Source organism: Saccopteryx bilineata, chromosome 9, assembly GCF_036850765.1.
Source record: "Saccopteryx bilineata isolate mSacBil1 chromosome 9, mSacBil1_pri_phased_curated, whole genome shotgun sequence".
In the NCBI taxonomy this organism is placed as follows: Eukaryota; Metazoa; Chordata; class Mammalia; order Chiroptera; family Emballonuridae; genus Saccopteryx; species Saccopteryx bilineata.
In genome coordinates, this window is record NC_089498.1 from 10,829,116 (window position 1) to 10,856,138 (window position 27,023).

General features: G+C 40.2%; 1 protein-coding gene and 1 non-coding gene across 11 annotated transcripts in view; both read right to left on the reverse strand.

The window, feature by feature from the left end:
* Window positions 1-27,023, reverse strand: part of CNOT1 (CCR4-NOT transcription complex subunit 1) — a 91,593-nt gene that overhangs the window by 34,656 nt on the left and 29,914 nt on the right. For 6 of the 10 annotated variants that reach the window (XM_066242384.1, XM_066242377.1, XM_066242379.1 and 3 more), the window contains 17 exons: window positions 25,006-25,113; window positions 24,326-24,424; window positions 23,935-24,003; window positions 23,791-23,845; window positions 23,105-23,308; window positions 21,841-22,009; window positions 20,088-20,214; window positions 19,829-19,939; window positions 15,918-16,091; window positions 15,374-15,501; window positions 13,850-14,090; window positions 11,372-11,491; window positions 9,925-10,047; window positions 9,589-9,740; window positions 4,104-4,254; window positions 2,700-2,901; window positions 827-973 (listed from right to left, as the gene is read on the reverse strand). In XM_066242384.1, coding sequence (XP_066098481.1) covers window positions 827-973; window positions 2,700-2,901; window positions 4,104-4,254; window positions 9,589-9,740; window positions 9,925-10,047; window positions 11,372-11,491; window positions 13,850-14,090; window positions 15,374-15,501; window positions 15,918-16,091; window positions 19,829-19,939; window positions 20,088-20,214; window positions 21,841-22,009; window positions 23,105-23,308; window positions 23,791-23,845; window positions 23,935-24,003; window positions 24,326-24,424; window positions 25,006-25,113 — 2,380 coding nt within the window. The remainder of the gene's footprint in view (window positions 1-826; window positions 974-2,699; window positions 2,902-4,103; window positions 4,255-9,588; window positions 9,741-9,924; window positions 10,048-11,371; window positions 11,492-13,849; window positions 14,091-15,373; window positions 15,502-15,917; window positions 16,092-19,828; window positions 19,940-20,087; window positions 20,215-21,840; window positions 22,010-23,104; window positions 23,309-23,790; window positions 23,846-23,934; window positions 24,004-24,325; window positions 24,425-25,005; window positions 25,114-27,023) is intronic. The other 4 variants (XM_066242386.1, XM_066242382.1, XM_066242387.1 and 1 more) reach the window with 2 other exon arrangements.
* On the reverse strand, window positions 3,678-3,813 carry LOC136313803 (small nucleolar RNA SNORA50). The gene has a single exon (XR_010727233.1). It is a non-coding gene; the product is annotated as a small nucleolar RNA SNORA50 (small nucleolar RNA).

Below are 27,023 nucleotides of genomic sequence, written 5' to 3' on the forward strand. Positions count from 1 at the left end.
GCCATGGAGGGGCAGAGCATCGCCCCTGGTGGGCGTGCCGGGTGGATCCTGGTCGGGCGCATGCGGGAGTCTGTCTGACTGTCCCCGTTTCCAGCTTCAGAAAAAAATATAAAAAACACCAAAAATTTTTTAAGTATAAGATTTTTCTTGGCCCTGGCGGGTTGGCTCAGTAGTAGAGCGTTGACCTGGTGTGCAGGAGTCCTGGGTTCAATTCCCAACCAGGGCACACAGGAGAAGTGCCAATCTGCTTCTCCAACCCTCCCCCTCTCCTTCCTCTCTGTCTCTCTTCCCTTCCCGCAACCAAGGCTCCATTGGAGCAAAGTTGGCCCGGGTGCTGGGGATGGCTCTATGGCCTCTGCCTCAGGCACTAGATTGACTCTGGTTGCAACAGAGCATCGCCCTCTGGTGGGCATGCCAGGTGGATCCCGGTCAGGTGCATGCAGGATTCTGTCTGACTGCCTCCCCGTTTGTAGCTTCAGAAAAATGCAAAAAAAAAAAAAAGATTTTTCTTTTCTCTTTATTATATGTCTTCCTTTAAGGAGAACTGACATCCCTAATGGTGTTAACTTAGTAACCATAACTTTCTTTAGGCAATCAGGATCAAAGGTAGAGTGATACAGCAAATTTTAAGTTTAGTAATTCAAATTTATGAATTTGATCCCACAGATCTAAGTTAAGAGGCACATCAACTTATATGGCCCTAAAGACAATACATTAAGTCAATGTTTTTGTTCATACAACTATAGAGATAACCGGACATAAAAATTTTATAAAGTTCTATGTGCATCAGTCACACTTCACAATCACAGACAACACTACCACTTACAAGGTTTCATCTTACTCTGCTGGAATGTAGGCTGGTTCAGTCCAGAGGTGCCCAGTTTCCTCTGTACAAAAGGATCGTTATTCACTGCAGGGAGTCCAAGAGCCCCAGTTCCTAAACCAGTCAGGTTGCCTGTGCCAAGACCACCTACTAGAGAGAACGAAGCAGCCAAAAATGTCTTATCATTCCTCGTAAGTTCTTATTTAAAAACTCAGGATCTTTGTTAATTCTCTTATAATGTCTATTTAATTTTAAAGAGACTCTAAATAAGGGTAGGTGAAAACAGACAAGGCCAAAATTTCTTTAGCATTCAGAATTATTCGTTTCTCAAAAATAGAAAACCAAAAATAAGCATTATTAGCTTCTCTATAGTAGGTTCTCATATGTGATACAAGGTAGTCCAAGTACAAACTGACTTGCTTTCCTTAATGATTATAACGGAAGGATTTCATGCCACTGTCTTCTAAGTTAACGTGAGCCAGGACATCTTATTCCCCCAAGTAGCAAACAGAGCTCTTCTAATAGATCGCTCAAGCCTTACATATAGAGTAAATTTGCTTTAAATGAATAAACAACCAGGGCTAGCACCACATAGCAACAGTGTTAATCAGGTTACAGAGCGATTCTAACATTTCAGTCCTTACGTCTTAATACTCTAAACATATAGTCTGAAAAATAAAAGGAGTAAAAAGCTCAGAAGAAACAACTGGGTCCAAGAGAAAGGGGGGAAAAGTAGCCTTTACTTCAAAATAAAGCCAAAAGCCAAATATTTACAAAACTATAATATCTTAGGGATTTGCTCTAGTTTTCAAGGTAGGGTAAGTGCAAAGAAGCAGAATATACACCTAAATCTAATATGTGAAATATTTTTAACCTTTATTAAACCAACCTTGAGCAATTCATAAAGCTGTAAGTTCTTTTTTTTTTTTTTTTAAAGAAACAGAGAGAGTCAGAGAGAGGGATAGACAAGAACAAAGATGTGAGAAGCATCAATCATCAGTTTTTTTTGTTGGGACACCTTAGTTGTTCATTGATTGCTTTCTCATATGTGCCTTGACCGTGGGCCTTCACCTGACCAAGTAACCCCTTGCTCGAGCCAGCAACCTTGGGTCCATGCTGGTGAGCTTTTGCTCAAACCAGATGAGCCCGCGCTCAAGCTGGCGACCTTGGGGTCTCAAACCTGGGTCTTCCGCATCCCAGTCCGACGCCACTGCGCAACCGCCTGGTCAGGCTAAAGCTGTAAGTTCTTGATCTAAGCAAAAACCTTTAAAATTTGTGATTAACACACTTGTTACTGCTTATACTGTCACTTGGAAATACAGAATCCTTACTGAATTCAACAACTAAAATATACTAATTGTAATTTAAGTAAATACTACAGTAACATGTTTTCCTCTTCCCAACTATAGATGTTAAGCCAAGTTTTACAATTTAGTTTAAGCAGCTCTTAAAAAAAAAAGAAAAAGAAAAAAATATATATATGTATTTTCCATTTTTAAGCAAGAGAATGAGAGAGACAGATAGATAGGGAGAGAGATTAGAAGCTTCAACTTGTAGTTGCGGCTGACTGCTTCTCATATGTGCCTTGACGGGGGTGGGGCTCCAGCTGGGCTAGTGACTCCTTGCTCCAGCCAGTGACCTTTGGGCTCAAACCAGTGACCACATGGTCATGTCTATGGTCCCACTCTCAAACCAGCGACCTTGGGGTTCTGAACCTGGGTCCTCAGCATCCCAGGCTAACGTTCTTTCCACTGCGCCACCGCCTGGTCAGGCTTTAAGCAGCTTGCCTTATCACAGTCACTTCAAATCCTTACCACAAACTAAGGCATAATGAATGAATATTACAAAAAACTTGCATCCCCACCTACCCACTTACCTGGAAGCTGTGATGAAAGTCCTCCGATACCACTGAATGCAGTTGTTTGATTGGGGGTAGAAAGGGGTGGAAATGCTTTTGCTGGTGATTGAGGGGTACTGAATGCAGAACCCAAATTTGGAGGAAAACCCTGCATACTCTGGGTGTGAGGGGCAGCTGAACCACCTATACTAAGAGATGCCATTCCAGCAAGAGGATCAATCTAAAGAAAAACATTATAAAAATGTATTAAACATACCTCAAGCAAAGATATACACATGACACAGGTAAAGCAATTTTTAGCAACAGCTCTCTGTATGCTTAATAAGTAAACTGCAAAACCCCAAACAATCATGTTGATACTTAAATCCCAAAATCAAGTCAAGTGTGCCTGTCTTTTTTTTACTGTTGTCATAGCTGGAATTGATTTAAAGAGTAAGCTCCTGCACCAAAGTACCAGAGCCATAAGATGATGACTATAAAACTTCAAGAACATTTAACATGAAGTACCCTGCAGATGTAATATTAAGCATTTAAACTGACATGAGACAGCTATTACGTTAGGTCATTACAATTTCCAATAAGCCCCTTTAAATCAAAGAGAATCTAACAATTAACTTCAACATAATAAAAGCATTAGAAATCAGAAACCATCCATTGCAAACAACCAAATCTAGTCAAAATTTGAAAATCTTGGGGGTTGGAGATTATCTCTAGTTTAATAATAATTAAAAACAAAAAACAAGGTATGTTATTCACAAGAGTTTTAGAAATATTTAATAACTACGCTTACAAACTTCTTAAGTTTGTGGCATTACTTCACATCTTCATGACTACAGAAAATGATACACCAAATGCCTTTCACAAAGTGGCCACTGAAGAATCACTAAATCCTCCTTCTTTTCTTAAACCCCAATCTGCCATTCAATGCAGCTGAAAGGAGAAGTGGAATATGTTGCTCCCAGAGAGAAGGGGGTGGTTGGTGTCAGGGAGTAACTTAAATGTACCTTGTTTTTAAAAGAGCAGTTCAGTTGAGAGCTGAAGAGCCCCAGTTATAACAAGTCCTTATGCTCTAGCACTGTTGCTTGGCCCGTGAAGCTACAAACAAGACATATCAGGTTCAAAGGCAGTGCTTATTTCTCCAGTCTAAGTTATTCTCATTTTAAAAAGAAACCTTTACCATTAACATTCATAAGTTATTTTATATCTTTCCTCTCAGAGTCATGTTCTAATGATTAAAATCTATTCTCAACTACAATGCCTATTTATGAATCTCCTTTAAACTGTAGTCATGTATGCTAGACATGCAGTTATCTAAACTGTAATAAATTCAGACAAACTGAGTAGATTGTTAATGATGTAGAAGTTTATACTGTTCCAAGTTTACAAACAAATGCAGATATAATAACTGTAGAGTTCATTTACCTGAACAGGAGAAATGGCATCTAAGCTGCTAGCACTAGGAGGGCGTCCTTTCGGCATAACACCAGGTGGCGGCTGTCTGGCCTTATTCATAACATTACTGCAGTTGGCTACCATGGTAAGGATGGTTTCTGATAACTCCTGAGAAACACTCCTAAAGAGAAAAGTGGAAAACATCACTTGCTATTCCCCAGACCACCTAATTCAACAAATCTGACTTGTTAATAAAGGAAATTTACTGGAATATATGGTTAACTTTTCACCATATCCTATGTCTTTGCCTCTGTCATTAATCACTAGGATTTTTCTGAGTATTGGCTTTCTCTTGCAAGTCTAATTTATACATCTGAAACTAAACCTTGTGTATGTACAGTACAACCAATATATGTTAAAATATTCTAAGAAACAATCCATATTGTCAACCACTCTGTCAAAACTTATGCCCAAATCAGGACATATCAAAATAAACAAGAAATTTTCATACTAGTTTTTCATAGTGAAAGACAAGACATTTCTTTAAGTATAGCTAAAAAGACCATACACATAATCAGTAACAACATATGGCAAGTATATGGAAAACTGACTGACGTCTAAAATGTCAAGTACTAGAATAAATATTTTAACAGAGGAACCCATCTTCCATCTTAGGGAGTTAATGCCCCATACAACTGTGGAACCCTTTGTACTCATACTCTAGACAAATTTGATACATTCTTAAATCTTTCCTCCTAAGTTCAGAAACTTACTATTGACATTAATAAGTAAAAGGAGTCCCACAGACAAAACAGAACAGACATGAATATAAGGTCTCAGCAGCACTGTAAAGATTCTAACCGAACAGACATACACAGAACATGCCCTACCCAACAGTGACTACACATCCTTTGTAAGCACATGTGAAAAATTCTCTAGGATAGACTATATTACAAGTCTCCAGGAATTTATTTTTTCAATGCTTATTTTTATTTGTTTTAGGGAAAAGGGAAAATGAAGGAGGGGGTGCATGCAAGAAAAAGACAGGAACATTGATCCTGTCCCTGACCAGAATGGAATTGGACACTAATATGCTTTGAGATGGTATTTTGACCAACCAAGCCACTTGGCCAGGGCAATGGTCTCAATAATTTTTTTTTTTTTTTCTGAAGCTGAAAACAGGGAGAGACAGACAGACTCCCGCATGCGCCTGACCGGGATCCACCCGGCACTCCCCTGAGCGATGCTCTGCCCACCAGGGGGCGATGCTCTGTCACGACCAGAGCCACTCTAGCGCCTGGGGCAAAGGCCAAGGAGCCATCCCCAGCGCCCGGGCCATCTTTGCTCCAATGGAGCCTTGGCTGCGGGAGAGGAAGAGAGAGACAGAGAGGAAGGAGGGGGGGGGGTGGAGAAGCAAATGGGCGCTTCTCCTATGTGCCCTGGCCGGGAATCGAACCCAGGTCCCCCACACGCCAGGCCGACGCTCTACCGTTGAGCCAACCGGCCAGGGCTGGTCTCAATGAATTTTTTAAAGAGACCAAAATCATATAAAGTATGTATACTCTTCTACCATAATAAAATTAGAATCAGAAACAAGGCCCTGGCCATTGGTTAGAACATGGGTCAGGAACCTATGGCTCGCGAGCCAGATGTGGCTCTTCTGATGGCTGCATCTGGCTAATAGACAAATCTTTAATAAAAAAAATAATAATAACGTTAAAAATATAAAACATTCTCATGTCTTACAATCCATTCATTTCCTACTGCTCATGTTCATAGTTGCGGGTGGCTAGAGCCAATCACAGCTGTCCTTCGGGACAACAAATTTTTATTGGATAATACGTAATGTTCACGGGTCGTTGTATGGCTCTCACAATTACATTTTAAAATATGTGGCGTTTATGGCTCTCTCAGCAAAAAAAGTTTCCTGACCCCTGGGTTAGAACACTGTCCTGATACACCAAGGTTGTGAGTTCAATCCCAGGTCAGGGCACATACAAGAGTAACCAATGAATGCATAAATAAGTGGAACTACAAACTGATGTCTTTCTCTCCATCTCTGCTTTCTTTCCCTCTCTCCCTCTCAAATCAATATAAAAAAAAATTGAAAAGCAGTAACAAAAGTAAAACTAGCAAATTCACAATATGTGGAAATTAATATATTTTTAAACAATATACTTTTATAAACAACATATCAAAGGAAATTACAGAACACTTTCATATAATAATGAAAACAATAGCAAACCTAAAGCATTTCAAAGGTGGAAATTCAAACTCAAAAACACCCCAATAAAGAGAAAAAATATCTGGAAACTGGGACAAAAGTAGAAGAGGAGAAAGGGTATATAAATGGTAACAGAAGTAGAATTTACTTTGGGTGGTGATCACACAATATATAAATGATGTATTATATACAACTGTACACCTCAAACCTCTAATTTTATTAACCAATGTCACACCAATAAATTTGATTTAAAAAAACCAAAAAACCATCATGTAACCAACTTCTAATTTCCCATAATCGAGAAATAAAAATTGGCATATTAAAAAAAAAATTCTGGCCTGACCAGGCAGTGGCGCAGTGGATAGAGCATCAGACTGGGATGCAAAGGTCCCAGGTTCAAGACCTCGAGGTCCCCAGCTTGAGTGCGGACTCATCTGGTTTGAGCAAAGCTCACCAGCTTGGACCCAAGGTCGCAGGCTCGAGCAAGGGGTTACTCAGTCTGCTGAAGGCCCATGGTCAAGGCACATATGAGAAAGCAATCAATGAACAACTAAGGTGTTGCAACGCGCAATGAAAAACTAATGATTGATGCTTCTCATCTCTCTCCGTTCCTGTCTGTCTGTCCCTATCTATCCCTCTCTCTGACTCTCTCGCTGTCTCTGTATAAAAAAAAATTAAAAAAAAAAAATTCTGGCCTGTTTTGGTGCAGTGGATGGAATGTCAACCTGGGATTCTGAGGTCCCAGGTTCAAAACCCTGAGGTCACTGGCTTAAGCTCAGAGTTGTAGAATTGAGCAAGGGATCACTGGCTCAGCCTAAGCACCCTCTTCCTCCATTAAGGCACATATGAGAAGAAATAATTGAACAGCTAAAGTGCCACAATTACAAATTTATGCTTCTCATCTCTTCTCTCTTCCTGTCTCTCTTGTCAAAATAATTAAAAAAAAAAAAAAAAATAGATGCCTGACCAGTTGGTGGCGCAGAGGATAGAGCGTCAGACTGGGATGCGGAGGACCCAGGTCCAAAACCCCAAGGTCACCAGCTTGAGTGCGGGCTCATCTGGTTTGAGCAAGGGATCACTCGGTCTGCTATAGCCCCCAGGGTCAAGGCACATACGAGAAAGCAATCAATGAACAACTAAGGTTCCTCAACAAATAACTGCCTTATTTTTTCTTTAGGGAGACAGAGAAAGTCAGAGAGAGGGATAGACAGGGACAGACAGACAGGAACAGAGAGAGATGAGAAGCATCAATCATCAGTTTTTCGCTGCGACGCATGATCATCTCAATGGATGCAGGTAGAGGCATATGTCAAAATGCTTGCATGATAAAGCACCCAACTAACTATAACTAGAAGGTAAGAAAAACTCAACCTGAAGGGCATCTATGATACATCACACTAAATAAAAGAAGTCACACTTAAGAGTGAAAATAGGGACTTTCCTCCTAAAAATCTTAAGACAGGGATGTCTGCTCTCACTACTTTTATTCAACAATAGACTGAAAGTTTATGCTAGAGAAAGTTGGCAAGAAAAAAAAAAGGCACCCAGGTGGGAAAGAAAAAATAAAACTATCTCCAATAACTAATGATATGACTTGTATAAAATACTCAACAAGTGCAAGACTTGTGCAATGAAAACAACAAAACATCACTAAAAAAATATTACAGAAATGGCCTGACCAGGCGGTGGCGCAATGGATAGAGCATTGGACTGGGATGCAGAGGACCCAGGTTTGAGACCCTGAGGTCGCCACATTGAGCGCAGGCTCATCTGGTTTGAGCAAAAAGCCCACCAGCTTGAACCCAAGGTTGCTGGCTTCAGTCTGCTGAAGGCCCACGGTCAAGGCACATATGAGAAAGCAATCAATGAACAACTAAGGTGTTGCAATGCGCAAAGAAAAACTAATAATTGATGCTTCTCATCTCTCTCCTTTCCTTGTCTGTCTGTCCTTGTCTATCCCTCTCTCTCTCTCTGAAAAAAAAAAATTATAGAAATAAATGGATAAACATCTCAGATTCACGATTAGAAGACTCAACATTGTTAAGCGGCATATTCACTAAAATGATCACAAGTTTCAACACAATCCTTATCAAAATACCAGTGGACTACTTTCCAATTTCTTTGCAAAAGTTGACAAGCTGGTCCTAAAATTTATATGGAAAAACAAGAGACCCAGAACAACCAAAACAATCTTGAAAAAGAGCAACTAATTTAAAGATTCATACATCCCAACTTCAAAACTTAGCAAAAAGTTCTAGTAATCAAGACAGTGTGGAACTGATATAAGGATAGACATATAGATCAATGGAATAAAATTAAGAGTCCAGAAATAAAACATAGACATATGAGCAGCTGATTTTTTTTTTTTTTTTTTTTTTTGTGTGTGTGTGTGTGACAGAGAAAGGGACAGACAGGAAGGGAGAGAGATGAGAAGCATCAATTCTTCGTTTGCGGCATTTTAGTTGTTCACTGATTGCTTTCTCATATGTGCCTTGACTGAAGGTGGGTTGCTACAGCTGAGTGAGTGGCCCTTGCTCAAACCAGATGAGCCCATGCTCACGCTGGCAACCTCAGGGTTTCAAACCTGGGTCCTCCATGTCCTAGTCTGACACTCTATCCACTGCACCACCTGGTCAGGCTGGGTGATTGATTTTATATAAAAGAGAAAGATCAGCCTTTTCAACAAATGGTGTTGGGACAAACAAACATCCACACCTAAAACATGTAACTGAAACCCTATCATACACCTTATATAAAAAACAAACAGGCCCTGGCCGGTTGGCTCAGTGGTAGAGCGTCAGCCTGGTGTGCAGAAGTCCCCGGTTCGATTCCTGGCCAGGGCACACAGGAGAGGCGCCCATCTGCTTCTCCACCCCTCCCCCTCTCCTTCCTCTCTTGTCTCTCTCTTCCCCTCCCGCAGCCGAGGCTCCATTGGAGCAAAAAGATGGCCCGGGCGCTGGGGATGGCTCCTTGGCCTCTGCCCCAGGCACTAGAGTGGCTCTGGTCGCGACTGAGCGATGCACCGGATGGGCAGAGCATCGCCCCCTGGTGGGCGTGCCGGGTGGAACCCGGTCGGGCACATGTGGCAGTCTGTCTGACTGCCTCCCAGTTTCCAGCTTCAGAAAAAAAAAAAAACAACAACAAAAAAACACTCAAGTGAAGCTGGTATGTATTTTTAGTATACAGTACTTTAAATTTAAAAATTATTTATCCATTCTTCCCCAAATCAACAATTACCAATATAATTCAATTCCAAAATTAGACGGTCATTTTCAAGCATGCTCTTCTTACCCTGCACAAGCTTGTAAACAGGCCAACATCGTCGCCAGAGTTTCTGGAGGAAGTTGTGCACTTTTGGGCTGATCTTTCTCTGGGGCAAGTCCACCCAAGATAGAAGGGCACCGTCTCTTTAAAAAAGTCATGCATGCCTGGATAAAAGGCTCCTGAAAAAGAGAACATCTCTGTGTATTTGAAATTGATTTTAACTGATTACAGATTAAAGACTAAGCACCATGACTAAAATCCAGAATAACATCTTAACTGACACAATTAAAAGGTAATTTTTCTCTTCAACTATTTTAGACATTAATATTTAAAATCAGTAATAAATGGACAAATCCTGCTTACTCCATGCTCTCGAATTTTATCTGTGAGCCACTTGTCAAGTTTGAGGTATTCACGACGTGAAGCAAGTGCAGCAAGGTCAATAACAAAGGCAAATGGAGTACCATTTAGCAGCATTGACAAGGCCTAGAAAAAGAACATTAGAAACTACAAGTCAAGCAATTAAATCATTTTCTATCTCTCTGTCCTACTTTCCGTTTCTGGCTTTTATTTTCATAAATAAGCCTAAATAAAACATACTGCTAATATTTTTGTAGCCACAATTTTTTAAGCAGCTTAGTCCTTCAACTGTAACATTAGTCTCTACTTAAAATAAGGTAAACATTTCAAACTGACTTTACTTTTAAATAGTTTACCCTGTACTTTTTCAAGTAACTACTACTAAAGCAGAACAAGATACAAAACATAAAAAAATAATCCTGATCCATTTTTAACAATCTAAACTCCATCTTATTCTAACCTGAATAAATCTGTAACACTAGTACTATATGTACTATATGCCCCTAGTTATCAAAGGCATCAAGAGTCACACTATTTCTCAAAAGGTCAGGTTAATGCTAATGAATTTTGCAAAAGGGCTGAAAAAAGCATCTTCTCCAAAAATTGTTATCTCCCAGATTACATCTGAGATAAAATATGACTTACTTTAAAATAAAACAGCCATTGCAAATATCACTGAAAAACTAACAAAATTCAGCCCTGGCTGGCTAGCTCAGTTGGTCAGAGCATCGTCCCAAGTACAGAGGTTGCTGGTTTGATCCAGTCAAGCAGATACAGAAATAGACTAATGTTCCTGTCTTTCTCTTTCCCATCCTCTCTAAAAATCAATAAACATTAAAATAACATATATATATTAGATAAAAAGCTAACAAAATTCAGTCCAATAAAAATGAATTTTGCCGTATTTTTACATCTCTAAAACCACTCTGCTTCCAATCCCTTTCTAGTTAAAAAATTCCTGTCTCATTTTAGCTAAAAGTTGTTATATGCGAATTATTCCCAAGCCATCTATGTTACATAAAATGAGTTGTTTTTTATTATTAATAAATAAAAATTGGCCCTGGCTCAGTGGTAGAGCATTGGCTCAACATGTGTTGATTCCCAGTCAGGGCACACAAGAGAGTTGACCATTTGCTTCTACACCTCATCCCACCCCCCCTTTCTTTATGCTTCCCACAGCCATGGCTCCATTGGTTCAAGCATGGCCCTGGGCATGGAGAATGGCTCAGTGGAGCCTCCGCCTCAGGAACTGAAAATAGCTTGTTTGCGAGCATGGTCACAGATGGGCAGAGCATCAGCCCCAAATGGAGGGTGGATCTTAGTTGGGGCATATGTGGGGAATCTCTTTATCTCCCCTCCTCTCGCTTGGAAAAAGGGGAATTAAATAAATAACTAAATAAATAACTAAGTAAATAAATATAAATGTGTTATTCTGTCCCTCCAAGCTCACCTTCAAGTCCTGGGCCACATCAAGTATTCGAGACAATTTGGCCTGGTCATACTGCTCCCCTCGCATGTACCATTCTGCCATTGCATGCATGATAAGTTGGCGGATTGAGGGAGACTGTCCCTAAGAAAAGAAAAGGAGAGTTAAATAGTAAAGCTGCAGAACATTTTTACAGGCACTACTGCAAATGTCCAGCTAATTTTACTTGTTGTTTTTATGTAAAAATGAGGCCTGTCACCAGTGCAGACATTAAGTATAAGCCTCAAGTACTGATCATAATGACATTCTTTGTGGGGAGAGCAGTTATTTCCACATCATGAAAATGAAGCCTGCCCCTAAACCCTGGGGCTATCTTGTCACTCAACAAATTTCTTATAAAATATGCCTATGCATTTTCTTTTCTGATTAAAAAAAAAATTATTGATTGATTTCAGAGAGAGAGAGAGAGAGAAAGAGAGAGAGAGAGGATGTGGTGAGAGAGAGAGAAAAACACCAATCTGTTCCTGTATGTGCCCTGACTAGGGACCAAACCTACAACCTTTGAGTATTAGGACAACGCTCTAACCTCCTGAGCAAACTGTCCAGGACTGCCTACGCATTTTTAAACAAAAAATTAGATTATGATATGAACATATGGATACATCAAGTATATATTATATATTAATTCCTTGAAGTTAAATTACAAGTTAATAGTATATAGTAAAAAGGAAACATTTTAAGGTCATTGTTTCTCATATTTCATAGTAGTGTGGTACTAGCATTTCTGAGAGTGGTGTTTGTTATAAGTCAATTTTCACAAATGAGAATGTCATTGTAATTATTTAAAAAAAAGTTGTTTTTTTTTTTTACCAGAAAACAGCCTGGATGAGAAGTGATATAAAATATAAAGGCTTGCAGCTAAATGATAAAAAACCAAATAGTTGAAATTTAGTACTTCTCAAAGAAGTGATGGCAAAGCAATTGCTATCACTCTATCTAAACCACTTTAATAACTGTTTTAGCAGTGAGAAAGATGTTAAGAATGTCTGGGTAGGCCCTGGCCGGTTGGCTCAGTGGTAGAGCGTCAGCCTGGCGTGCAGGAGTCCCGGGTTCGATTCCCGGCCAGGGCACACAGGAGAAACGCCCATCTGCTTCTCCACTCCTCCCCCTCTCCTTCCTCTCTGTCTCTCTTCCCCTCCCACAGCCAAGGCTCCATTGGAGCAAAGTGGCGTGGGCCCCGAGGATGGCTCTGCGACCTCTGCCTCAGGTACTAGAATGGCTCTGGTTGCAACAGAGCAACGCCCCAGATGGGCAGAACATCGCTCCCTGGTGGGCGTGCCGGGTGGATCCCGGTCGGGCACATGCAGGAGTCTGTCTGACTGCCTCCCCATTTCCAACTTCAGAAAAATACAAAAAAAAAAAAAAAAGTATGTCTGGGCTGCAAACTTTTAACTGTTTGTTAAACATTCTTTAATTTCTTTAAACTATTAAGTGTACCATGCACAATCTTAGTTTTTACAAATGGAGGAGACCTGATTGAACGGCATGAAACAAAAGGCTAAAATTCTTCATTTACAAGTAGAGTACTGGAAAGTACTGATATACAAAGATAAACTACTATAAAAATAATTAAAAGAAAACAGTAGCCACAAAGGGCATGTGATGTAAAGGAAAAGATGACAGCTTTCTCTTAACCTTTTGCATTTGTCATTAAAAATACAAACTAACAAGGAAAAAAAAAAAAGCCTGACCTGTGTGATGGGTGAAGTGGTTAGAGTGTCGACCCAGAACGCTGAGGTTGCCAGGCTTGAGCACAGGCTCTTGGCTTGAACACGGGATCAGTGACATGATCCCAAGGTCGCTGGACTGAGCAAGGGGTCCCACTGGCTCAGCTTGAGCCACCCCATCAGGGCCTATACGAGAAGCAATCAATGAACAACTAAAGTGAAGCAACTACATGTTCATGCTTCTCATCTCTCTCTTTTGCTGTCTCTCTCTCTCTCTCAAAAAATTTTTTCTTTCAATAAATGATTTCAAATATATAAAATTAAATTTTAAAAAATTGATGGACAGAAGAATTTCTGTCAAATATGTTTTACAAAATAAGAGTGTGAAAAGCACAGGAGCTTGACAGTATTTCACCAGAAACTAAAATAAAATATAAATGCTTGACTGGGGTAAAACAGAAAGTACTGCCACCGAAATTGATTTGTGACACCCCCTCCCTATTTACTGTTAGAAAGTAAATGAGTACCTTCTGTTTCCTGGATCAATGATGAGGCTCCTTACTGTTATCAAAAGGATACTGTGGCCCTAGCAACATAGAGCTTTCGTAATATAGCACTGAATATTTTAGTCCTTTAATTTTTACACCTCAATAGCCACATGATAGAAAAAGATAATAATCTTTATAGAAGTGTGACTTTTCCAGACTGTCATAATTCCAAGACTGACAACTTCCCTCACTGAACACCCTCTGACAAAGAAATGATCATGTCTTACCTGCCCATGCCATGCATAGTGCAAAATAATAGCAGAGTTAGGATGGTTCCCAAGGAAAATTGGCATCAGAGTGGAGATGAGTTCGTGACGCAAGGTGTGCCAGGAGGTGTTGATTTGCAGTAAGGCCAACACCAGCATATCTGGACAGTGTTTGATAGGGAAGCTGAAGAGCTGCTTGACTTGCTCATACTGCCCCACCTCTGCGAGCCTCAGCAGAGATTCAATCAAATCCAAGCTCTTCCTAACAAAAATGCGAGTAAAATACATCAGTGAAAATCTAGGTGTACAAAACTTATTTCAAAGGCAGTCCAAATTAACAGAGAATAAGTGAGGGGAAAGGGACACCACTTGCCATTTCCATAATTACAAACACTCCTTTTATTGTGCTATAAAAAAAGAGTTAAGTTGCTATAGACACCATTTGATCTGCAAAGCCAGATGTTAACTAACCCTTCACAAGAAATTTTTGCCAACCCTAGTTTCAGAAGATCTGGCAACCTCAAGGGCTTTAAACTGTCCTAAAACTACCTCCCATGGCCAAAAAATAAAATAAAAATAATAATCTGCTACATGTCAGAAAAGTGCTCCAGTAGAGTATGGCGGAGGAAAAAAAACAACATTGTAAAGCAGATGCTCTTGGGGACCAATCCAACCCATGCCCCCTTCCTATAGCCAAGTGTGTGTCTCAACAGGAATGAGGTACTTCCACCAGCCTCACCTCACCTCCCCAAAGAGAAGTGATCTCCTTGTAGGAGAAACCACAAAGCCAGAGTCAGATTCTCCCTCAGAAACTTGAAACTAGAACTCAGATAAACCAAGCAATTTTGCTGAAAGTTTTAGATTTGATGGGTTGGCCATAATGAGCTATTATTTTAAAAAAGCAAATCAACAGAGAATAAAGGAATTGAATACTAAGAATATTTATAAACCTCCTTCCAACATTTAAAGTTTGAAAAAATATCTAATGGCAGACCTTACAAGAGGCGAGATATAACTATCTAGTGATGGGATGAAAAACAGATTTTTATCCATCATCACGCTATAAAAAGTTAAGGTGGCCCTAGCCGGTTGGCTCAGTGGTAGAGCGTCGGTCTAGCAGTGCGTGAAGTCCTGGGTTCGATTCCCGGCCAGGCCACACAGAAAAAGTGCCCATCTGCTTCTCCACCCTTCCCCCTCTCTCCTTTCTCTCTGTCTCTCTCTTCCTCTCCCACAGCCAAGGTTCCACTGGAGCAAGTTGGCCCAGGCGCTGAGGATGGCTCCATGGTCTCCGCCTCAGGCCTTAGAATGGCTCTGGTTGCAAGAGCATCGCCCCCTGGTGGGCATGCCAGGTGGATTCCTGTCGGGCACATGCTGGAGTCTGTCTCTCTGCCTCCCTGCATCTCACTTCAGAAAAATACAAAAACAAAAAAACCAAAGTTTCATTTGAACTTTTTAACTATGTAACTGCTAACTACTCATGTCTTCTTTTTTTTTTTTTATCAAGAAAGTAAAAATGACCCTTTCAAGAGCAAGATGAGTGCTTACCATGTGGCAATTTCTCGATTGTCATCCTCTGGGGGTGCTTTCAGAATATCAGTGGCAACAGTATGACAGGGATAGTCAGCAAAACAGAAGATATCTGGGTTTATAAGGGAATGCTGAATAAAGGAGAGCTGGAACAAGAGGAGAAAGTCCTTACAACCATATACAACAGTGAAGCTATAAAAACCAGGAACATTTTCATTAGGCTATTCTCAATCATAAGGTTATTAGAATGACAATTTCCCTTTAAAGATCTTAATTATTTTCTCTTTTAAAATCGCAGACAATTCAGACAGATGAAAGGTGCAGGATGTGATGGACCTGGAGACAAACATCATTAAACAGTTTGATTGCTATACTCCAAATGAATCTGCATAATACTAAACTATATAGGATAACATTCCTACAAATTTATGAATTTCTGCTTTTCTGAACCATACAAAACAAATTCTACTTTAAAAGACTGTTTAAATCAATGGATAGATGGCCTTAGGTAAGAAATAGATCATTATTTTCCCCCTTCTATTGCTAAACATCATGCATTTACCTGGCCTTCTGCATGTTTCCATGGTCTATATATGAGGTCTACTGGGAACAACACCTCCATACCCAGACCCCGTTGAATGCCATAAACCACATTACGAAGTCCTTTACTGTCACGAATTTGAAATCCAGGATGGTCCAGTTCATAAGTTACTTCCTTAAAATTCAAACTCGGGTTCTAAAACGAAAAAAATTTCAAAGCTGAGTGAACTAAAAGTACACATATTTTGATGCTTCATCCAAAAAGCAAAATTAAATCTGAAGTTCAACCAAGATATTCTAATTATAAACTCAAAATCATCTGAATCTTTCTGGCACTTACAAAAAACTTTAGAATAGTAAATTCATTTTTTTGTTTGTTTCTTTTTTATTTTTAGTGAAAGAGAGAGAGAGAAGGGAGAGAGATGAGAAACATCAATTCTTCATTGCAACACCTTAGTTTGTTCATTGATTGCTTAATCATATGTGCCTTGACCAGGAGCCTACAGCAGAGCAAGTGACCATTTGCTCAAACCAGTGACCTTCGAGCTCAAGTCAGCAACCATGGGGTCATGTCTATGATCCCAAGCTCAAGCTGGCAACCTGAGGGTTTCGAATCTGTGTCCTCTGCATCCCTGTATGACGCTCTATCCACTTTGCCACTACCTGGCCAAGCAATAAGTAAGTTTATTTATTTATTTTTTTACAGGTACAGAGAGAGAGATGAGAAGAATCAATCATTAGTTTTTCGTTGCGACACCGTAGTTGTTCTTGATTGCTTTCTCATATGTGCCTTGGCCGCGGGCCTTCAGCAGACCCAATAACCCCTTGTTTGAGCCAGCGACCTTGGGTCCAAGCTGGTGAGTTTTTTCCTCAAGCCAGATGAGCTTAAGCTCAACCTAGTGACCTTGGGGTCTCAAACCTGGGTCCTCGGCATCCCAGTCCGATGCTCTATCGACTGCACCACCACCTGGTCAGGCTAGTTCTTAACATTCAAACTAAATTGTCTCTACTAGCAGGGTACTCTTCACAACATACTTCTGACCCCATGAGTACACAAATGGGACTTCTCTCATATTCTACTAAGTCCCATGAACACTCTCATCCCAAACATGGCAAGTAAGTAACACTTCATGCCAGGTCTCCTCTTTATACCAAGATTCTACTACCTTGGAACAAAGTTGCAGAAGTAAACCAATGATAAGATCTCATCAAAGCACAGCAGTATGTGCATCAAGAAAAGTCTAGATTCTGTATATCAAAAACAAACAAACAAACAAACAAAAAACCACATGAGACACCTTAAAGAAACACAAAGCAAAGGAAACAAGTTTATAAAAAATAATTTACCGCCTGGCCTGTGGTGGCACAGTGGATAGAGCGTCGAACTGGAATGCTGAGGTCACCAGTTTGAAACCCTGGGCTTGCCTGGTCAAGGCACCTATGGAAGTTGATGCTTCCTGCTTCTCCCGTTGTCTCTCTCTCTCTTTCTACTCTCTCCTCTCATAAAAATGAATAAATAAAAACTCATAAAGAAAATAATAATTTACCATATTTCCCCTCTCCATGTATAAGACATACCTTAAATTTGGGGCCCAAAATTTGAAAAGAGAAAAATAATTACCTCAAGTTATTGAACAAGTTTTATTCATCTTAAAAATTCATATAACTCCTCATAACTGTCAAAATTCCCATCCATTAACTTGTCCTCATCTGTGTCTGATGACAAATCACTGTCTTCATATATTGCCTCATCCTCACAGTTCCATCTATGGCAGTGGTCAGCAAACTCAATAGTCAACAGAGCCAAATATCAACAGTACGATTGAAATTTCTTTTGAGAGCCAAATTTTTTAAACTTAAACTATATAGGTAGGTACATTCCTTATTGAGGTAGTGCCCACACATGGTATTTTGTGGAAGAGCCACACTCAAGGGGCCAAAGAGCCACATGTGGCTCACGAGCCAGTTTGCCAACCACTGATCTATGGCATTTGAAATGCTATACTTCTACAACCACTGTATAAAATGCACCCAGTTCTGCCCTGACCAGGCGGTGGCGCAGTGGATAGAGCGTAGGACTGGGATGCAGAGGACCCAGGTTCGAGACGGCGAGGTCGCCACCTTGAGCGCCGGCTCATCTGATTTGAGGGGAAAAAAAAAAAGCCCACCAGCTTGAACCCAAGGTCACTGGCACCAGCAAAGGGTTACTCAGTCTGCTGAAGGCCCGCGGTCAAGGCACATATGAGAAAGCAATCAATGAACAACTAAGGTGTTGCAATGTGCAATGAAAAACTGATGATTGATGCTTCTCATCTCTTCGTTCCTGTCTGTCTGTCCCTGTCTATCCTTCTCCCTCTCTGTCTCTGTAAAAAGTAATAAAATGCACCCAGTTTTCAGACCAATTTTTTTTTTTTTTTTCATTTTTCTGAAGCTGGAAACAGGGAGAGACAGTCAGACAGACTCCCGCATGCGCCCGACCGGGATCCACCCAGCACACCCACCAGGGGCGATGCTCTGCCCACCAGGGGGCGATGCTCTGCCGTGACCAGAGCCACTCTAGCGCCTGGGGCAGAGGCCACACAGCCATCCCCAGCGCCCGGGCCATCTTTGCTCCAATGGAGCCTTGGCTGCGGGAGGGGAAGAGAGAGACAGAGAGGAAAGCGCGGCGGAGGGGTGGAGAAGCAAATGGGCGCTTCTCCCGTGTGCCCTGGCCGGGAATCGAACCCGGGTCCTCCGCACGCTAGGCCGACGCTCTACCGCTGAGCTAACCGGCCAGGGCAAGACCAACTTTTTTTAACTGTGCGTCTTATACATGGGGAAATATGGTACCAAACACTTTGCACAAAGTACTAAGTATAATTTGTGCTTGAAAGAAAAAAAGGCATGTGCACATTGTATATTTAAAATCTCCAATTAAAGCATCACAGTTTAGTTTTGCCATAAAATGACTCCTATTAAGCCAAGAAAACCTTAATGCTTGCTTTGTATATGGTACAAAAAGCGAACTACAAATGAGGTATTCTGACTCTAAGTCAACAATAACATTCCCTCTAAGGTAACAACATTTAGAAAAAGAATTTTTCTAAAATTTATCTCAAGTACGGAATGTGAAAGAACAGAACTATAAATGGACTGTTAAATAGCATTATCCTAGGTAAAGACAAGTTTGGTACATCCACAGGCATGCTGCCCAGCTGGTTTCCTCCTCCCATTCTTGATAGGTATGCAATCAAAACAAAACAAACCCATTGTGTATCTCAAAGTGTCTTCTACTCCCTGCCTACAAAAATGTTCAAAAGATCTTCTTTCTCCTCAATGATTCCTCACATAATCATTACTTTAAAAGAAATTAGTCCTTCCAAAACCCCACACACCTATAACCCAAACCACCAAGTCACCTCAGCGGTGCCACTCAAAATTCCACAGCAACCCTCCAAAGGAATAAAATTGGAATTATGTACATAATTATAAAGGCAAGAAAAAATTACTACTCTCATTCAGCTGGTCATTTTATACATTAAAATTTACTTTCTGGGCCCTGGCCTGTTGGCTCAGCGGAAGAGTGTTGGCCCCAGCGTGTGGAAATCCCAGATTTGATTCCAGGACAGGGCACACAGGAGAAGCGCCTATCTGCTTCTCCACCCCTTCCTCTCTCCTTTCTCTCTGTCTCTCTGTTCCTCTCCCACAGCCAAGGCTCCACTGGAGCAAAGTTAGCCCTGGGCACTGAGAATGGCTCCATGGCCTCCACTGAGCATCGCCCCCTGGTGGGCATGCCTGGTGGATCCTGGTTGGGCACATGCGGGAGTCTGTCTGCCTGCCTCCCCCCATTCTCACTTCGGAATACTACAAAATAAAATAAAATTAAAAATTAACTTTCTGTGGGTTAACTCACCCTAACATTATGAAAGTACACACATGATTACATGCACTCACCAGTTCTTTGAGAACATCAATCAAGACTTCTACATTCCATGTGTGCGCCTGTGCTCCATCACTTTTATCTTTTCCATCACTCCAGATCCCACTGCCAGGAGCAGAGATACTCTGTACAAGTAAAATTTGAATTAAATAAACCCAACTACTTAATCTAGTCAGGGCAGACTGGTAGAAAGACCAATCATACTGTAATTTAATAAACAATGGGGCACCTGCGTTTCATTTGTGTTGTAAAATAGCTGATTTCTACACTTACTTGTAATGGAATTCCATCTGTTAATCCTGAATGAGTTCGAGCCATCATTCCTAAGACTCTTGCAACCTGGGCAGCTGTAACCTCCCGAACACCAAACTGCATGATTATATTGCGACACTCTTCAATACTGAAACAGAAATTTTACTTCAGAAAAACACTACCGCCGCTCACATCAAGGTAAAGAAATGATAACATAAAATGAGCCCTTGAGTGACATCCCTAGTTTTAATATAGGCAAAATAAAAAGCCTTATTTCTTGTTACTTTTATATACCTAAGAATGTAAAACACTACCTACTTAGCTGAATGGAAAAACTTTAAGAGATCAATGAAGAAAATGTGAGCCAAGAATAATCTTTCATGAAGATAAAACAATCTCAATCTTCAGTATAATTCAAGTTACTCCGTAAAATACTAATATTGCCTGGCACAGTGGATAGAGCGTTGGACTGGGATGCAGAGGACCCAGGTTCGAGATTCTGAGGTCGCCAGCTTGGGCGCGGGCTCATCTGGTTTGAACAAAAGCCCAAGGTCGCTGGCTCAAGCAAGGGGTTACTTGGTCTGCTGAAGGCCCACGGTCAAGGCACATATGAGAAAGCAATCAATAAACTAAGGTGTTGCAACGCACAACGAAAAACTAATGATTGATACTCTCATCTCTCCATTCCTGTCTGTCTGTCCTTGTCTATTCCTCTCTCTCTCTCTCTTTGTAAAAAAAAAACAAACCAAAAAAAACTAATATTCAAGGTCAGTTTGGTTATTCTGACATGTACAGAGCCTTGAAAAGGTATCCTAACTTTTCACTTCGCACACACACAACAAAAACACTTTCAGCCGGACCAGGCGGTGACGCAGTGGATAGAGCGTTGGACTGGGATGCGGAGGACCCAGGTTTGAGACCCTGAGGTCGCCAGCTTGAGCACGGGCCCATCTGGTTTGAGCAAAGGCTCACCAGCTTGGACCCAAGGTCGCTGGCTCGTACAAGGAGTTACTCGGTCTGCTGAAGGCCCGCAGTCAGGGCACATATGAGAGCAATCGATGAACAACTACGGTGTCGCAAGGAAAAACTGATGATTGATGCTTCTCATCCCTCTCTGTTCCTGTCTGTCCCTATCTACCCCTCTTTCTGACTCTCTGTCTCTGTGTAAGAAACAAAACAAAACAAAAAAAACTTTCAAACATAAGTGGGAATGTGGTTTATGTGAGTTTTAAAAACTAAAATTACACTTAAAGAAAAGCACAGTAATGCCTTTAATTTACTTTTATAAAAATATTAACAATCTATTACATCACAGTCATAAGTACAACTAAATTACTTTGGTGCCCCCAGAACATAGGAAAAACGTGCAAGAGGCCGGGTATAAAAAAAAAAATGACAAAAAAACAAATAAACAAACAAAAAAACAACAGAAAAGGCAGAGGACAGAAGATTAAGGTGCAGGGATGAAATTGCATGTGAGACCAGGAAGGAGAAACACTTGCCTCAGCCCTCTCTTCCCTCAAAAAAAAAGCTCAAAATATTGATCCCGGCAACTAGGCTGAATTTGAGAAACAGGTGGGGGAGGGGGTAGAGATAGAAATGGAGCCACCAGGATAGTTATGCTGCCTCCAGAACTAATATGCAGAAGATTAAATTTAGAAGTAAATTCTTGAGAGGGAAAGATGGTAACACGTTAAGAAATCTTAAGAGCTTGCTTTAAAGAATTACACTGCGCTTGACACAAGAGGAATTAGTTTAATGTCTTGCTACCAACCTTGCACAAAAGCCATAGCCTACTTCTTGCATGAAATCAGCCAAAGAGCTCTCCATCATGGTTTTAGCTACCCCTCCGGAATCAGGCAGGATCCTGTCCATTAGAATGTCCCGTTTTTCAGGGTATAAAAGTGGTGCAAGCACCACAGGACAGCGTTCTTGGGGAAAATCTGGAAAAGGTGCAAAGAAAAGGTTACAAGTGCTACGCTGATTAAACAATCTATCGTCTTTTACTCTCTAAAAGCCCTTCAAATTCAACTCTCCCACAAGTTCATAATCAAAGTAAGTTGATTCAGTTTTTTCACTACAGCTAGCCTCAGTTATGACTCCAGCATTAATGCAAAAACCTGTTTTTATAGCACAGCAATGGCTCATCAGTGTTTTTTCAATTTTGTTTATTAGGATACCAGTATCCATTGACCAATTCATACCCTACATATTAACTTTAAATTTTTACAATATGGCTATCAATTCCAGTAAGAGAATAGCATCAGAAACAGACAATTTAAACATCAGAATCTATTTTTTTTTCTCTTTTTTTCTTTATTCATTTTTAGAGAGGAGAGAGAGAGGGAGAGAGAGAGAGACGGAGAGAAAGAAGGGGGGAGGAGCTGGAAGCATCGACTCCCATATGTGCCTTGACCAGGCAAGCTCAGGGTTTCGAACCGGCGACCTCAGCATTTCCAGGTCGATGCATTATCCACTGTGCCACCACAGGTCAGGCCATCAGAATATATTTAAATAAAAACTTCAAAATTAAACTATATAAACAAAAACTGACAGTAGAAATGAATAGAGGCTGTTCTACTATGAAAGATTTGCCTTAAAAAGACTACTTGCTCTCTTTAAAAGAAGGATCAGAGAAAGAACGGCAACAATAGAACCAGGAGTTATCTTAGCCTAACAATGCCAGTAGCCAAGGAGTCAAAGTGGATATCTCAAAAGTGACTAAATTTTTTAAACTAAAAAGGGCACACCACAATAATATAGTCTTGGTCTCAAGTGAGAAAAAGAGACTACATGGAAATATACTACTTCTTAAAACTGAGATTGTATTTATCTAACAAAATAATTGATGAAGTTAGGTTCATTTTATACCTTTTCTATGAGGCTTTTCTTGCTTTCATACTTTAAATTATAAAATACTTCCTTAAAAGATTACCAACTTAAGAACAGAAAGGTGAATCACAGTCCTCATATTCTAAACATTTCTCTATGTTCATCCAAAGAAATTAATTTTTGCAGGCTAAGACACTCTCCTTTACCTCTGCGCAGCGTCTTAAGAAAAGCGTCTATCTGCTCCTGTCCAACTCCAAAGGCTCCCTTCTGCCCAAAGAGGAGATGGGAGAGGAGGAGGTGTAGGACCTCTATTGCTATATCTTGGAAGCCACCTTCTTGATTTCCACTGACGTCTGCGTCAATGTAAGAACGCAGAAGATCTGGGAGCTTCTGTTTGATAAACTGAGCAGCTGGAAGTCAAGTAAACCAAAATCCACAAGTTATTTCTGCACCACAATATAGAAGAAGCCACATATCATCAAAATGCAGATGATGTTATTCTCATTCACGAACTCCCCCTTCATCCTCTAATGTTTTCATAGCTTTAGTAGGTAGGTACGGAATAAGAAACCAATTGCCAGGGACTGAGGGGTGGGGGAATTGAAGAGTTGTCCCACAGGGTATATTCCCATTTTGCAAGATGAAATTACTGACATGTGGTATACCAAAATGGAAAGAGTTAACATTACTGAACTATATACACTTAAAAATGGTTATGAAGGCAAATTTTATATTATGAGATTTTGCCATACACATAGTACATACAAGCAACAAACAAAATTATCTTCAATTATCCTTATTCTCTAAATCTACAATCATGGAGCCTCAAGATAAAAAATAACCCATGGACTTTAAAGAATCTATAGGATTTTTAAGAGAAAAGGGAACTTACCAAAACCTCTGAGATCTGAGCTGGAAGAATTCAAGAGGGCAAGGCCAAAAATTACCTGAAATAAGAAAGGTTAGATTGATCAGTCAAATAGCCGTTTTTAATTTTAAGTTTGTCTGTATCTCTTTTCTTCAAGTGCTTACTTACCTCTTGTACTTTGCTTAATTTGAGAACTTTACTCAGCTGGGCAAATAAGTGGGGTGCAGGCTTTAAACTCTGAAACAAACCAAACTTTATTTTAAAATAAGAACTTATAATATTCAGAAAGTTTATGAAACCACCTCTTCATCCAATTATGGAACTACAAGGATTAACAATTCTGTAGTGCAGCTAGAAACAATACACCATGTCCTAGAACTGTGGACTAACAAGCTTAAGCCTTCACATGACTAGGTTTTAATAATATTTCCTGTTTATCAAATTAACTGTTTGACTTTGTTAAAAAGCTACAAAAACCCCAATGCAACTACTTAAAACTTTAAAATTAAAACATGAGATCACATTCTTAGGACTATTAAAGATTAAAAACAATACCAACCTTCTGATAGTGCAATGGATTATCAATGGCATAGGACAACGTGGAGATAAAATTTGGCTTTGTAATCAGCGATGCACACTCCTGAATCAGAAACTGAGTCTTTAAATATAAAAAATGAATTTTCATTAGCACTAAATCATCACCTTACAAATAAAAGCAGAAGTAGTGAAAATATTTAGGTGTGATCCAATATTCTATACTGTCTCTACATTATCAAAAGCAGCACTTTAAAAATCCCTTTAAACAACTTGCCGTGTATTAATAATAGCTAGCGTTAAACCAAACCAAAACCTCTACAGAAGAGAGTCTACTGACAATACAACTAAAAGGAATATGACAAACTGTTACCAGACGAGAATCAAGCCAAAGAAACTCAATCTAGGACAAGAGACTTCCCATCTCACTCACTTGTTAGGCAGGACTTCCCCACACTCCTAATTCTTTTAGACAAGTCTAATGGCCAACTCTCTAAGCCTGAACTAGGTAGCTGTCATGGTCTGTAGACAGCCAGGAAAAGGGAAAGCCAAAAAGGTGTGTTGGCGAGGGAGCTCCCAGTACCTTTTAACCATTCAGCTAAGATTACTTTTGAATACTTTTTGTATGTGTTGTTTTCTACGTACACAATGCCCAAAATGCAATTCATTACATCTCAGTCAACAAACTTGGCAAGCCCCAAGTACCTGATGAAAATCTTTGCCACTGCTTTTACCATCGCCACTGAAATCCACATGCGAAAATAGGCAGCGTAATAAATGCCTGTCTGCCTCAGGACCGTGCCGATTCACAATCTAAAAAGATAAAAATTAGTTTGTACTCAGCATTAAGAGTTAAAAAGAAAAAAAAAAACAAACTAGCGCTAGGCCAAAAGCCCAAATTATATTAATTGTTCATTTTGAAATAAGTTATAGAAATTATTGGGATGGAGATACCGATTTTTATAAACATTTCTAAAATTTTTTCTACAATTCACTGACAGGAAGCACAGAAAAAATGTAGTAGTAAATAATCCATATAACTGCTTTGGTCAACATCTACACTGAAAACACCAAGTAGCATAAATGACACGTGGTAAGAATACTTTTAAAGCTGTAAGGCTACAATTTCATAACAAACTGGACTCATAAGAGTTATCACTTATTTCTATACATTATCTGTATCCTCAAAATGTAAACTGGTATCTAACATAACTGTAACTCTTTCCAATAATCTACAAAGCAACACCCTGGAGGAACTGATCTGACCTCAGAATCTCAGATGCTGCTCCTGCCCTCCATTAGTTTCATGCTGTTCCTCAAATTACCAGTTGTACTCTGCTACTCCCTCTAACTGGAAAGCTCCAGGTAGCTACAGGATTAGTTCTCTCACTTCCTTCAGGTATCTGCTCTAAAGTCATCTCATCAGTGACTACCCTCCCTAAAATATCAACATGACTCCTTAACCCTGCTTTGTCTTTCTTCATAGTACTTACCACCACATGCGGGAATCAACCAATGAATACATGAATATGTGAAACAACAAACTGACGTTTCTCTCTCTCTCTAATCAATAAATACAAAAATGTTTAAAAAGAGCATGTATATGGGCATTTTCACATAAGCTTAAAAATTTTAGATAAAGAAAAATACTGCTGGACTAGTGGTGGCACAGTGGATAGAGTGTTTACCTGGGACGTTGTGGACCCAGGTTGAAAACCCTGAGGTTGCCAGCTTGAGCGTGGAGTTGCTTGCTTGAGTATAGATCATAGACATGACCCCATGGAAACTGGCTTGAGCTCAAAGCTTGAGCAAGGGATCACGGGCTCTGCTGAAGCCCCTCTCCCCAGGCACGTATGAGAAGCAATCAGTGAAAAACCCACAACCATGAACATGAGTGGTAGTTAATGAATGGATTGTAATATATTATATTTGAGAATGTTTTATATTTTAACATTATTTTTTTTATTGAAGATTTGTCTGCAAGCCAGATGAAGCCATCAAAAAAGCCACATCTGGCTCACGAGCCATAGGTTCCTGACCCCTAGTCTATCAGCTTGAGTGTGGGATCACCAACATGATCCCATGGTCCCTAGCTAGAAGCCCAAGGTCACTAGTTTAAGAAAGGGGTCACTGACTTTTGCTGGAATGCCCAGTCAAGCCAAGTACGAGAAGCAATCAATGAACTGAAGTGCTACAACTATGAGTTGATGCTTCTCATCACACTCCCTTCCTCTCTCGCTCACAAAAAAAAAAAAAAAAAAAAAAAAAAAAAAAAAAAAAAAAAAGATAAAGTGTTACATACTCTCAAAGTATGATAGAACTGTTTTGTTTTTTTTTTAGGAGCAAGTCCTCAAAAAGGGGTAACCCTGGTTCTAAGATATTATAAGGAAATAAAAGCAAACTTTAAGTATATATTTGGGGAAAAAAATCTTAAAAAAAAGATAATCATAGCCTGACCAGGCAGTGGTGCAGTAGATAAGAGTGTCGGACTGGGGTGCAGAGGACCCAGGTTCAAGACTCCAAGGTTGCCAGCTTGAGCACGGGCTCATCTCGTTTGAGCAAAAGCTCACCAGCCTGGACCCAAGGTCGCTGGCTCAAGCAAGGGGCTACTTGGTCTGCTGAAGGCCCTCGGTCAAGGCACATGAAAAAGCAATCAATGAACAACTAAGGTGCCACAATGAAAAACTAATGACTGATGCTTCTCATCTCTCCATTCCTGTCTG